Source organism: Acartia tonsa, chromosome 11 (genome assembly GCF_053477335.1).
Source record: "Acartia tonsa isolate MP-2025a chromosome 11, ASM5347733v1, whole genome shotgun sequence".
Classification (NCBI taxonomy): domain Eukaryota; kingdom Metazoa; phylum Arthropoda; class Copepoda; order Calanoida; family Acartiidae; genus Acartia; species Acartia tonsa.
The window spans coordinates 22,422,709-22,437,895 of NC_137270.1; the positions used below are offsets into that span (position 1 = coordinate 22,422,709).

Sequence of the window (15,187 nt, forward strand, 5' to 3'; positions counted from 1 at the left end):
TTAACCCCTTCCACCTCTAGTGTTTTACTCTAATGATGAATGGATTGATTGATAGAAAGATTTTTATTAGACATAGATATATAATTTGCAGACAAAAATCTACAAATAAAAAAAAACAAAGCAACGCTAAAAAATCAATTAAATGTTTTTTTCTGTACTAATTATAAGGTATGTAGATTGGGTGTGCATCCATTTACGCATACGTTTTAAATTCTAGAATCATTAGAACTGCATTGCATTTTACATTTTACGAAAAACAATGCCTATTCAGGGAGTGAGGGGACATTGGGCTGTTTATTACACTTGTCCCTAAAGTTTTATAATAACTTTTTCTTATTCGTTGGCCTAACAACTTTGATTGGCTGGTTCTTAAGATGCGTTTCCGAACGTTTCAACCACTAATAGTAATCTACAGAAGGTGTAATCTTGTGTATCATCATTGGAGGTGTGCAACAATTTAACAGCGATGTGATAATATACGGCAGAGAAGTAACACCTGTAGATTATAGGGCTATCATCAAGCAAAGCAAAACTTTAATAATGAGAAAAGTTATTTTTCTCAGTGACGGGGATGTGAAATAGAAATTAATTTAGAAAGGATCAACTTTTAAAACTGAAAAATTGTTTGTCAAAGATCGGTTTTACCCAATATTGTTCAGTTCATTAGTAAAATAAAACCCTTTAATTTTGATAATTCAAGTAATTTTTTTTTGTATTAGTAGTTATTATGTTTTATAAAATAACTAGCAGCTTCGCTGCTAGCCTCTAGGGACTTTGCCCCAAGAGGTAATTTAAGAAAAAAAATAAGGTTTTTTTTTGCTTTTTTGTGGGGGGTTAGGGGTGTCTCACCCCCAAAGAAAATAGCTTAAAACAGTAAGAGTAGACAGTAATTACCAAGATTCTAAGGGACAGACAGACGGACAGACGGACAGACATCATGCTTCTTTGTATTATAGATTACAAGATTAACTTTGTACACATTTGGTAAACAGGGAGTTTCTCTGCTGCTATTCAAGCTAGACATGTTGAATTTTCTATGAATTTTCTATATTTCTTTTTTTTAGTGGACACTTTGCTTTCCAATGCACGTCTACTCTATAAATCATATTGTCCGTTGGTCTATAGATAATGCTCTGAAATATATACATATTTTCTCAGATGTTATCAAAGATAAACTGATGAAAATGAACTGTAAAGATTCGTTAGACCATTAAGCATCATTACTTACTATACACGACTGTCGGTTTGTTATGCACCCAATTTACATTGCCATTCCTAATGTAACTTTCAAGAGCTTCGCCACTTATTGATATTGTCATCCTTGTTTAATTTTCTGCCTACTCTACAAAATGTTTTTCCGTAAGTGTATTCCTTTCCTGGATTATGCTAACTGTGTAAAACTTTCTGTTCTAATTAATGGTAATATACCATAAAAAAGATTAAACTGGGAAATAATTTGTATTTGTTTAAACAGTACATTTTTAAGGTAGTATAGCTTCTGTATAAGATCAATAACGAGAACTTTTTTGAGCATAAAGAGTGACATAAACAAAATTAGAGGAAATTTTGATGAGATTAAACAGAGGCGCTTTCACACAAAGTTCATTATTGAGCACTGACACCCACCTCACTTTTTAGTAGCGAAGCTACTCAATAATTTGAAATGTCCGTCTTGGGGGAAACGTTTTGGAAAAACGTGATTTTCTCGGCTAGAAAGCTGAAACTACTTGTCAACATTCCCGTCAATATGTAGAAAATTAAGCGGTCGGACTGCTTTTAAGTAGCTTTTAGCCGCTTTTACATTTTACAACAGAATTTCTCGGCCCCTACAAAGTTCCACGGCTGAAACTTCTTGCCAATATTCCCTTCTAATGAACCATAATAAGGTATAAAAAATCTATGGTAGTCTGACTGTTTTTAATCACCCTTAAACAAAAAAAATTACTGAAATTACACAGAACCGTCCATTAAAAGCATAGGTATTTAAATAAAACTAGAAACGAACACAGACTCAGTCACTTTAAGAATAACTAGCGGCTACGCCCCTAGAGGCCTCTAGATTTTTTTTGGGGGGAAGGGAATTTTTTAGGGACGATTTCTCTTGGTGGGGGGGGGGAGTGGCACTCTCCCCCAAAATAGTTATAAACCCTCCCTGGACCTATGAAAAGCTACCCTGTAAAGGAGAACCATACCGATTGAGTGGTTAGCGAGGTCCTTTGGTACAGGAGAACATTCTGTTACTTTATTATAAGGATATTTTGGAAATGCGAATGATAGTATTTATGACTAAAATTCACATAAGTAAGAATGTATGATATTTATTTTCCTCGATCCGTCGGGAGGGGGGGGGGGCAGAACCTTCTCCCCTTATTTCAACCATTTTACTAGTTTATTTGGTTTCCTGCTCATATGTGAAGTTCTAGCCCTAATTTCTTCTAACCCTAAAGCAAGTTTGTTTTTTGTATACCATATGATATTAAATGCCCAACGAGTGCCAGAGACCCAAGACCTTTAAAGTAGAATATAATATGCAAAGGAATTACCGTGATCATAAGGAGCAGACAAATATACAATCTCATTTATATTAATAACATATTTAGGATGAAACAACAGACTGACATGTAGAGCATATAACCACAGTTTACTAAAAAAAATACCATTTTAAATCTGACCTAAAATGAAACAGATAAAAAAATAATATGAAATGAATATTCTAAAAGCAAGTTGTTCTACATTGAAACGGTGTGAGTTACAAAATATAAGCATAACCATTTATTTTTCTTCATAATTGAATAGTATTTTACAGAAATTGTACTACTAGCCGCATGCAACGGCGGTTTCTAGTGACAATTTATTACATTGATATCACAGTACATTACCTGATTGATAATTGTGGAACTATATAGTAGATCCTAAAGCACTAACATCCCAACTATTGTATATAACTAACCATTTGGTTGCATGACCCTTTTCTTAAAGTCCTAACTGGGCATTGTATTGAGTTATTGCTCTTTTGTTCCAGGCATTCCCTCAATTGTTATTATTAATGCTTTACATCTGACATAGTAGCAGTATGTACATCTTTAATTGACTTCAGGTATGGCTTGATTTGCTTAGATTCAAACCAATAACCTTATTAATGAGATGATCTTCATGGATACGGTACCTAAGAAGCTAAGAAGGTGGCTTAAAATTTTTGACTTAACATAAAGTAATACTAAGGATAGTTGCTTATTTTTAAACAATAAACATATAGCATTTTACACAATGGGAAAGAAATTGATCAATAATCCAAACTCAAAGTCTCAGGGGACAATTGACTATCTAAGCATTCAAATCTTTTAGCAACATATAACATATTGTTCAGGTCATAATGGTAAAACATGTGAATTAATAGCTTTCACATAAATCATGATGTTATTCTCATTTGTCCAACAATTGTAGAAACCAAATGGAAATACAACTGCGGAAAAAGCAACCTTATTTTCATATTTTAAAGAGTTGTCATTTATTTTCTGTACATAAGTAGAACTTAAATAATAAATACAGAAAGAAATATATATGTATATGCTTATTTTTGTATCAAAAGAATTCTTTGAGACAGGATTTTTCCTCCAAATTTTATGAACAACACATACTCTGAATTTATCTTATCTAAAAAATGTTTAAATGTATTTGGTAACCCTGATGAAGACAGTGTCTAATTCTTTTTGAAGTTGAAATTAAAAATAAAAACTTTTCTTTGACTTCTTGTCTATCATGCCTAACCAAATAGGAATATTCTTTTCAAACTTTTGATTGCCCAGTTTTATTTTCTTTAGAGCACAACTATTTTATAATTATGGTCTCATCAATATCTCCAATTTACATGTGTAGTGTGTATGCTTGCAAAAAAACACAGCTGCTGATCACATTAAAACTGGGTCATAGCTAAAGATGTTAACAATTTGATCTACTGCTGCTATATTATGTAGTTGTTAGATTAGGGGGGTCTCTGCCCAAAGCATATGCATCTAATTACAAGCACTGTTATGACTTCCAGACAAAGGTTGTACGATCAAACAGATGGTAGTTTTCAATATTTGTGATGTTGCTACTGCTATAAACCTTTCCCAGAGCTAGGTTATTAATCAGCTTGTTGATTGATTGATTGATTTAACTTCAACGCCTTCCTAACCAACAAATTTTGAAAAACCTATTCAATAAAGCAAATGCTTTGTTAAGGTCTAATGAACAAAAATACTAAACACAATTCTAAAAATTACCTTATTATTAACCCATTTACTAATATTTTTGTCTGTATTTGTTTAAGTTAAAAGGAATAATATTTCTTTCTCAGTGCCTACTTAAGTGTATATACTGCTTTATGAATAAAAGGTATTTAAGGGACACTCATGGTAGTCAGTAAGAATTTAAAAATCTAAGGTATCTGTGCATTGTTTTTTATTGTCAAAATTTAATAACATGTTTACATATAACTATTAATTTGATAACAAGGACATTATATCAACAAATTGAGAAGTAAAGATTCGGTTACCACTTTTTTAATGAAAAAGAACAATTAATATTTATGCTGAAAATGAAATAAAAAATATAATCATAATAAGAATCAGCAAAACGACAACAAAAAATTGATCATTGAAAGGCTAATTTTCTCCTTTATATTATAACTTCATGTAAACTCTAAGTGACGTATTAATTGGTTATTTAACTTACAGTATTGTAAAGTTAACTTCCTTAGGTGGTTTTGTAGACAAAACTTTGAACATATAGTAAATAGGTAAGGTTACTGGACTATCCTTTTAATCCCTCATAAAGCCTTTAACAATGTTTGCTCAACCAGATTGATTTTCAAATATTTTGCTACAATTTTGTGTATTACCACATTACCAAATCCAAATAAAGTAAAATGAATTTAAAAGCCTAAATTTATCAAAAGACTTAAATTAAACTTTAAAACAAGGAAAATGATATCAGAAAAAAGTGTACCAATACCAAAAAATAAGTCAGTAATGGTAGATAGACAACATTTTTCTATTAGAAGTATCTACAATTTAAAGCAATTTTAAAGTTTCTTGACTTTTAAATCTGTTATACAAAAAAAGCAAGTTACTTCAATCTACAGATCATTAGGACAACCCCTAGCTAATAATATTAATTTGATTATTACATTTGTCACTTGATAAAAAGTTGTTATACCAAGTTCGATGTTGAGTGTCAGTTTTGACATAATACCGCAATGTTTTTATTATGCATACCTTTTTTATTATATAAGGTTATCCCACAAAAAATGAAAAAAATATAAAAATAAAATTAAACAATTAAAAATATGCTGAAGAAATTTAAAACAAGATACAAAATATAAAAAATGTAATCATTTAAAGTCTTAATTTTCTGTAGTTAAATTCCAATAATTTGTCACATTAATATGATTTCAATATTTTATAACCGATCTAAATAACTAATATTCAATTCATACACCAAATTAAAAATTTTACTACTAAGATTTTAGTTCTACAAAAAAATCTATAGAGAAAGAAAGTCTAAGTGTAAAATTTATATAATTACACTGTTAATTGTTATACATTTTGTAGGGATACCATTCAGGCTTATTCACTTAAAATTTGTCACAAAAAGACAAAATGTAAAACCTAGGTACTGTTACTCTAGTATTATATCATCGTTTTTGCTAAAGCCAACCTGTCATACTTATATCTAAGAAAGACTATAGAACCACGCTTCATCGGACAAAGAAATATTAATTTCACTTGTCTAAAAGAATGAAATAAGTAATAAACTTTTTAGAAGTTTAAAAGTGTCCGCAAATAAGTTTTAATGTTGATATTAATGACAAATATAAATATGTATAACTTAAAAGAATATATAATGAGCATAAAATCTATTTGGCCTCTAGGTTTCCACCTTTAAAAGGACAATTAAGACTAATATTCAATACGAGTACACAAACTATATATCTTAACAGTTGGGAGGTTGAATCCATTTTATAGAAGCAGAAATATTATCTATGATTTCTGTTTTGACCCTTTAAAAATGTAATGTAGTATTCCATTTTCTCCTCTCTTGGTAATGAAATCATCAAGGCCGGTATGATTTTTGTAATCTATCATTCCAATTTTGCCTCTTTTGGTGATCCTATCATCAAGGCTGATACGATGTTTGTAATATACCATTCCACTTTCAAGAGCGCCGAAACTGGAATGGTGGATTACTCTTTTAACATCGACATAATTGAAATCATATGAACTATTTCTTAATTATTTTAATCAAAGAAATGCATAAAATATTAATTATAATTAACATTTTTTAATGTAAAATTAAAAATAACTGTCGATTTAAAAAAAATTATTTAAAAAAGGAAATAAATTTATATGAATACTCTGGTATGTAAACAAGAATGTACCATTCCAATTTTACCTCTATTGAAAGTTGACTGGTAAATTACAAAAATCATATCGGCCATGATGATATCATTACTAAGAGAGGGGAAAATGGAATCATAGATTATCTTTCCTACAGGGACAAAACCGTAATCATAGATTATATTTCTACTTTTATAAAGGTGATTTAACCCTTCTAACTGTTTAAAGAAAATTAAGCAGGTAATGTTACTTATAGATTTATACATTACAGTGACCCATGGTTTTGCAGACAAAAGAATATTTTTAGCAAATTTTGCTTTTTGAAAAAGGAAATTGAAACTCTCAAAGTTTTAGAAATATGATCAGCTGTAAAATACATCCTGTTATATAAAGTAAGCTTTTTTTGTCTGTAGTGAAGGATCTCGCTGACCGCTTCTGAAGCTTCTTATAGGTCAAAGGATGGTTTTAGGCTATTACATTTTTATAAAAAGTCTGGTTATGGTTTTAGGCTATTTTTGTGACCTTCCATATTCTTTCTAATATAGAGCCCCTAATATGCTAGGGGCGCAGCTGCTAGTATATTATAAACTAGATTGAAATATTGCGTTATTAGACTACAAAATTAAAACATTTTTTGGTTGTGAATTAACTTCCGTCCAAGTGTTAAAAGGATCATCAGAAGTGTATTTTTTAGAAAAGGATAAATTCCTCTTCAACTCAGCTTCACTTTTTAACAGAAAGTCCGTACATCCATTTAAAACATGGGACTTTTTAACCTTTTTAAAAACAGTCTTTTAAGTAATATAATTATTTTATTTTTGGAATAATGATTCCTGTTACAACAAAGTACAATGTTATAATGTAAAACATATTGTAAAAATGTAAGTATATCTTTAAACAGTATCCGTATTTAAGCAGTTTTGTAAAAAAATTTACTTATAATTTTATTTAGACTTTTTAGACATTTTATTTTATTTAATTTTATTATGCCGTAAATCAACTTTCTTGATTAATTTAATTTCCTTCTTCTGGTATAATATACTTCATTTTACAACTTAATACAGTTTTATAGGTTTTAGAAAAATGATTTTCCTTGTACAAAAGTAACAGGATGTCTATGTGTAGCAAAGTATCTGCTTACATCAGAACTGATATGGATTTTCTTTACAGTGAAGTTTCCTATAGGTTCGGAGAAGGTTTATAAATATTTTTAAAGAAGGTATCTCTACAATCCAAAGAGAAATTTACACTAGAAAAAAGACTCCCAAAATAATTTTTTAAGATTAAGCGTCAACTTCAACCCCCCCCCCCCCTATATAGCTTCAGGACATTGTCGCTAGTATCAAAAATAGTGAAAAAATTATAATTGAAAAGTTTAGTTATAAAGGCAGTTATTATAACACAAGAATACAAATAATATTATTAACACATATTCATATAATTTAATATCCTTTTTAAAAGCGAAGCATTTCTATAATTAGGGTAGGTCCGTCCGTCCGGAACGGATAGCTTTTTCCGTTAATTTAGGCATGTTAGAATTGTCCTATCGATTTCAAACTTTGCTTGGTGATTCCTGTAGCAGTTAGGTACGATTAAGAAAGCTTAGCAACTCTATAATCATTACCAGAATGTACGTTCGTCCACTTTGAATATGTTAATTTTTTTACTTTTTTAACAACAAATTTTTATGTGACCTAATTATCCGATTGATCTGATTTTTGGTATACTGATTTCTGGGACAACAAAAGACAATAATATAATTTAATATATAATATAGCTCTATAATGAAGTCCTAAAAATGTAAGTATGTCCATAAAAATTATTCTCTATCAAGCAATTTTTCAACAACTTTACTTAAAATTTTGCTTCGACTCTTATACATTTACTATTCAGTTCTGACACCATACACGTATTAATGTCCGTTTGTCCTTCCGTTTCAGTGCTTCGCTTTTATGAATGTTGTCATTCTTGTTTTTGTAAGTTTCATAACCTGGTATGACCGTTGTGTAAGCTAAATATATCAATAAATTAAAATTGTTTTAAAAGAAATCTATAAGTGACTCAATGGTAAAAACTCTAATTTTACAGGATAGTAAAACTTTTTACTATTCATAAACTTAACAAAATATATGATTAAGACATATTTTATGAAAACCTTACACGCTTGACTTATGTCCCATCAAATGCATTTTTTATTATTCTTTTGCAATGGATTTATTATTAATTACACCAGATTATCAAGTTTTCTAATGAAGTGTATCTTGTATCGAGCTAAAATAAGGATCTTCTCCTTTACCCTACCTCTTCACCTCCTAGTGGTTGAACAAAGCGACCAATAAATGAAAAATCAACCTAAATTGGCGAAAATTTTTCCTCTGTCATAATATCAACGAATATTTAAATCCATTTTTGTTGCTTACTTTTTAGCTGTATAAATAAGCTGTTTTTTAGCTACTGCACTATCTCTCGGCAGTACATATTATTGTTCTTGTTAATAAGTAAATTGTGCTTTTTTTTGTTTGCATGTTTTAATACTGATTGATGCATAATAGCTAAATTCTTTACATATAATTAACATTGAATACAAAGGATAGAACGTATATAGAAAACAGCGCTGAGTGTCCATTAAAAAATGACGTCATACAATTTAAATGACCAATGACAGGCCATTATTAATTGTAATTGACCAATGATAAATTGAATACTAGCCTATTATTGGTCATTTGTATTGTATGACGTCATTTTTTATAGGACACTATACGTTGTTTCTGTATATATGGCAATTTGATTATACAAATTGCCATAGAAAAATAAATATATAGTGTTATTGGATTTTAGGGGATTGTTTATTACAAACTTTGCAGCAATGTCTAGCGTCGGGAATATTAACACAGCCAAGTCGCTATAAAACAGTAGAAAGCAAATTGCCAGCAGACGGAAAAGGTCCCCAGCAGAGGGATCCAGGTTGTTGTCTGGTTAAACCACCTATAGTTATAGATTTATTGTTCTATGGTTGATATTAAATAATATTGTATTGTGTGCCTTTGTATTATATTCTCATTATTCCTGCTATTTTTTTACAGGATATAAAGAGATAAGACAATGGCCAATAAATTGATGTACATATCCAATAATTATACACAAAATTACCCCTTCTGTGGTACAAATCAGTGGTTAAAATATTTGGACACTTAACCGAGGACGTTCAAGCTTTTTTATTGAGGGGGGGGGGGATTGAAAACTGAAATTTTTTGGGAGGTGAATCTTTTTATCATAGAGGCAAAGACGTCTAAGCATTTTTTTAGGGGTTTGGGAGTAAAAATAAAAATATAAAATTTGGGGGTGCCTACGGCACTGAAAGACTTTGGGGACTAGTGTAATAAACAACACAATATCCCCTCTCTTCCTGATACAAACATCTGGGACAGTTAATCATAATGATTGCGTTTGATGTTTTTTCTACCTCTCTAGAAAAAAAACACTGTTTGATTAAAACTTTTGAAATAAGGCACAATAATATATCAATAATTATATTTCCAATATGGCTAAGAACCGGTTCTAATCCACCGGATATTAATCGGTTTCGAATCCATATTAAAAAATTGATTATTTGTATATTAACCAATAATAGCCGGTGGATTAGAACCGGTTCTCAGCCATACTAAAAACTATGTATATCATCTTATTACATAACAGCTTCAGCATCTCGGGACAAAAACCTGGTTACAATCATATGATTGTACATTTTAACATCCGCGGAAAGCTGTATATGATACGATGCAAAAAATTACTAATCCTAATTGTAGAAAAACTTCGTTTCTAGTAATGAAAATATTTGCTGAACTATATTACAAAGTTGAGTAATAAAAATGAATGAAAGCTCAATTAAAGTTTGAACATGGGTAGTATCAGAGATAGAGGGGACAGTGGGTTTTTATTTCACTAATCCCCAAACTTTTTAATAACGTTTTCTTATCCGTTAGCTCAATAACTTTAGGAAGTTTTATTGAATATTAATTGGTTGGTTCATTAAATTTTAAATCCAATCATTAATTGCAATCTACAAAAGGGGCAATTTTGTGTATTATCATTGGGGATGAACATCAATTCATCGGTCATTGTCTTATCCCTTTAGATCCCTGGAGTATAATATAATATTTACATTTGCAGCAAAACATGTGGATATTTATACAGGGATCTAAAGGGATAAGACAATGGCCGATAAATTGATATACTCCCCAATGATGATACACAAAATTACTTCTTTAGTAGATTTGAATTAGTGGTTGAAACGATTGAACTTGTACTGTAATAGTGTAATTTTTCAAATTAAGCAAAATATAATTTACAACAAGTTTTTCAAAAGCGAATTTGTAATTTCTTCGTGCTATTATGTTCCAGGGATCTAAAGGGATAAGACAATGGCCAATAATTTGATGTACATCCCAAATAATAATACACGAAATTACCTCTATTGTAGATTAAAATTAGTGGTTGAAAGCTTATAGAGAATCCCCCATTCTAAAGATTTATAATTTTGTTTCAGCGGACAGAGATTACTTTGAATGTAGAATATCCACCGCAAGTAAAGGTAAATAATTTAGATTATGGAAAGAAAACTAAGTATTTCATCGTATTTTCACGGTAACTTTTAATGGGTTATTTTAGGTTAGGAAAGTGTTAATGATTTGAGCCCCCCGCAGGTGCTAGGAGAAATCTACCGTGAAAATAAGATGAAACCCGCTACTTCGTTTTCTTTCCCATAATGTTGTTATAAAAACCAATGTTCAGCTGACCTAGTATAACTAACTCTTGTCTTTTCTATATCATGAATTACTCTAGTACGTCTTTCCATCCGTCTGTCAGAGACAAAGTGTGGGAAACGTGATTTTCTCGGCTCCTATTCAAGATAGACAGCTTAAATATTTAGTGAAGATTCCTATACCATATGCCCATCTAATCTATACATTGTTTTGTCCATCTGTCTGTTGTTTTGGGGTGCTAGATCGATTCCTAGATTTCAAACTTTTGCGATTTTTTCTACTCCAGTGCTCCTTTTCAAGTTAGAGGGCTAAGATTTTCAGGGGTTAATTAATTTTACATTCCACATATTTTCACGAAGTTTTTTTATTTGCTGTGCTAGATCGATTTTTAAGTTTTCCTGATTTTAAAAGTTTCGCGATTTTAAAGGTTTGGTGATTTCTCTATTTTACCAAGTTTAAAGTTTATTGTATGACACAGCTCTATAGTAAATTTTTTTCCGATTTCCATTCATATTTTTGGAGCTTCCGTATTTATGGATGTTGTCACCCTTGTTGTATTATGATTATGTGTATATAATCCTATGTCTCTTTCATAAAAAATGTTGTCATACATAAACAGCTAATTTAAATTTAAATATACATACATGTAATATTTTAAAAGCAAAGCTTTTCTAAATTTAGACCAGGTCCATCCTTAACGTAGCTTTAATTGGTAATTTCAAAATTATCCTATTAAATTCAAACAGAGTATGGTGATTTCTGACTCAATAAGGTAAAAACTAGAAAGCATAGCATCTCTATAATCTTTACCAAAAATCCAAAAAATTATTCTGAAAAATAATGTATAGCACTGCATCACAGAAAATTAGTTTTGGTAGCCCGGGCCTTCGGTCAACAAATCTGATTTTAATCATAAAATTTTTCATTTTAATATCCGCGGAAAGCTCTTTATAATAAACTCCTATTAAGTAATTGAAGCAAATAATTGATTAATATATCCAAATCTTTTTATTAACTTATTTTATCTGTTTTCAGTTGATATTTTCAAGTAACTCAGTGAGAGAAGGCGACAATCTAAACATATCATGTCTTGCAAGGAATAGTGATTCATTTAATATTATTTTAATATTTATATTAACCCTTAACGGTCGGGGGGGGGGGGGGCGTTGAACGCCCCCCCATCCGGTTTTTTCTATCTCATTTTCTGTGTGTGAAAGATGAAGAGCCCAAACTGCTTGACTTTTTAAGTATGGGTATGACACATAACTGAGAGTTGGAATTTTTCGAATATCTCCATCCTGGCGGGCACAGGATGCCAGCAAACCTGGCAGGGTCATCCAGGTAAAGAGCAAAAATATTTTTTTGACTAAAACAAAGCATTTTATCATACCAAAATACTAAAAAATCCTCTAATAGTACATCCTTATATGAAATACAGGTGTTCAAGTCACTTTCAGGTTCCAGGTATGATCCTGCAGGTCCTGATCCTCCAGGTCTCCAGAAATCTTTAAAAGGCTCCTGTGGCCGCAATTTTTGACTTAGAGACTTCAAATTTTAAACTTAAGCTTTTCTGACATGTATACATAACGTATTAAAATTTCATAAAGATCCGCCGCCGTTTTCCCGCCAACCGCCGACTGCGGCGGCTGGCAGCTGCCAAGTACAGCTGCGGCCGCTGAAATTTATATTTTGATATTTCTAATGTAAAATTTACATAAAGATAAACATTTTCTGGAAAAAAATTTTTCTTCTAGCTTCAAAAATAAGAAAATTACAGCCGTTTGAAATTTTTAAGTAAAAAAGGACCTAAAAACAAAGGTTGTTAAATAAAAGGGTGAAGGAAGCGAAAATTGACTTAGACTTATAAAAGGTCGGAAATTCATTATCAAACAGGGGTCTTGCACAAAAAAAATTAGCCCTCTAGCTCTAATAGGAACTGAGATAATAAGGGGGGGCGTTGAACGCCCCCCCCCCGACTGATTAAGGTGCGGCAAGGGGCCCGACTGTAAAGGGTTAAATAAAAAGAAGTTATTTATTTCGTAAAGTTGGGTGTAACTTTTTAGTTAAATGCTTTTATTAAGTCAATCTGTTCTTAATTAGAGCATTAATTAGCACGGAAAATACGCGAAAAAATGAACCCTTTTTGTTATATATATTATAATCCTTGATGGCCAGTCAGAGACACAATAATCCGTCAAACTTATAAAGTAATTTATAGCAGACATTAATCTCCTCATAGAATATCTTCTTCCCTCCTACGTTGGAGGTGGCATTATTTTTTAGTAGCGAAGCAACTCTATAATTCCGTCTGTCCGTCCGTCTGTCCGTCTGAGACAGAAAGGGGGAAACAGGATTTTTTCGGCTCCTATTAAAGATAGAGAGCTGAAATTTTCAGGGATTGATTATGTAAACAGTCTTCATATTTTCACTAAGTGTTATTAAGATTCGTCTGTTGGTTGAGGTGCTGGATCGATTCCTACATTTTTAAGTTTTCATGAACTCGTATTCAACATAGACGGCTGAACTTTTCAGGGATTAAATACTTTCATATTCTGCATACCTTTTTCAAGTTTTATCTAGGTTTGTTTATTGGTTGGGGTGCTAGATTTTTAGGATTTTCTCTACTCCTATTTGAGATAGACGGCTGATATTTTTAAGGATTAAATAATTTTACAATTTACATATTCCTACAAAGTTTCATTAAGATTTACTAATTTGCTGAGGTGCCCAGTCGATTACTATATTTTCACGTTATAAATCTTATAAGGTTTCGTGTTTTTTACTTTAATGTTTTTTTATGAAACTGCAATAAAGTTCATTTTTTCCGGATATCCAACCATAATATTTGTGCTTTGCTACTTATGGATGTTGTCATCCTTGTTACCTATTTTAAAGGTTAGTAATAAATTGTTATGCATTTAGCTTCATTTTTCTTCCTTAATTCGCACCAATTTATGCAAACAAATCTTATCAACTCTTAAATTTAACAAATTAATTAAAGATTTCACCTCTTTGATAGGAATTATTAATCTCCTATCATATTAGAGTATTTTTCTATTTCATTCATAAGGAAAATTGCTACATTTACATGTAACTTTTATAAGACTTCTTAAAATTTATCTTTAATTGTATATACCCCTTTCAAAAAACAAATATAACAAATATTATCAACTCCAAAAATTAAATTAATTTAAGGATTGAGCGCTTGATAGAAATGACTATGGAATCCTATTCTGATTTCCTCAATCGCGATCTTAAACTCTTTCTATGCATCTTGGAACAAGTGTTACTGCTTTTCAGCAAATAATTATGTTTTTAAATTAATTTCATGGTCACGTCCTCTTATTCGTTAGTTTCAAAGCTTAGGGTATTTTCATTGAATTTTTGTTCCTACTAGTGGTGTTCTACATTAAGATATATAAGTTTTCCGGAATTTTAATGTTAGGGGGAGATTTGAAATCTGCATCAAATTTTAAGGTTTTTTTTTTATAAAATTCGTTTTTTTGTATAATTCTATATCTAAAAGCGGAAATGCATTTTAAGTTAATTAATTTTGACCAATAGGATAGGTGGATTTTAAACTACCTGCGCTCTAATTGGTTGAATGATGTACGCCATCCAATCAGTGCGCAGATTTTTTAAATCCACCAATCACAGATGCCAAAATTAATTAACTTAAATTGCATTTCCGCGTTTAGATAAAGAATTATAGAAAAAACGAATTTTTAAAAAAATCCTCAAAATTTGATGCAGATTTCAAATCTCCCCCTAACTTCAAAATTCCGGAAAACTTATATATCTTATTCTACATGTTTAACCAATTATTTTAATTTATTGAAAAGGGGTTATTTTTTTATAATCATTTGGTACTAAGAGTCAAGTATGCTGAAAATTTATAAATACAAAATAAGTAAAATACTTATCTTAATATTTATAAATCAAGGAAATTTTAACAATATAAATAGCCTGGTTTGTTTGTTAGAATGTAGACACACCATCTAAAGGAAGGATGCAGCAGCAGAATATTATATCTTCAATAATGCA

General features: G+C 30.7%; 1 protein-coding gene across 2 annotated transcripts in view; it reads left to right on the forward strand.

The window, feature by feature from the left end:
* The window catches only part of LOC145331800 (irregular chiasm C-roughest protein-like), a 139,987-nt gene that overhangs the window by 35,656 nt on the left and 89,144 nt on the right, over positions 1 to 15,187 (forward strand). For both annotated transcript variants that reach the window (XM_080176640.1, XM_080176641.1), the window contains exons 9-10: positions 10,927 to 10,971; positions 12,179 to 12,238. In XM_080176640.1, the coding sequence (XP_080032766.1) occupies positions 10,927 to 10,971; positions 12,179 to 12,238 (105 nt within the window). The remainder of the gene's footprint in view (positions 1 to 10,926; positions 10,972 to 12,178; positions 12,239 to 15,187) is intronic.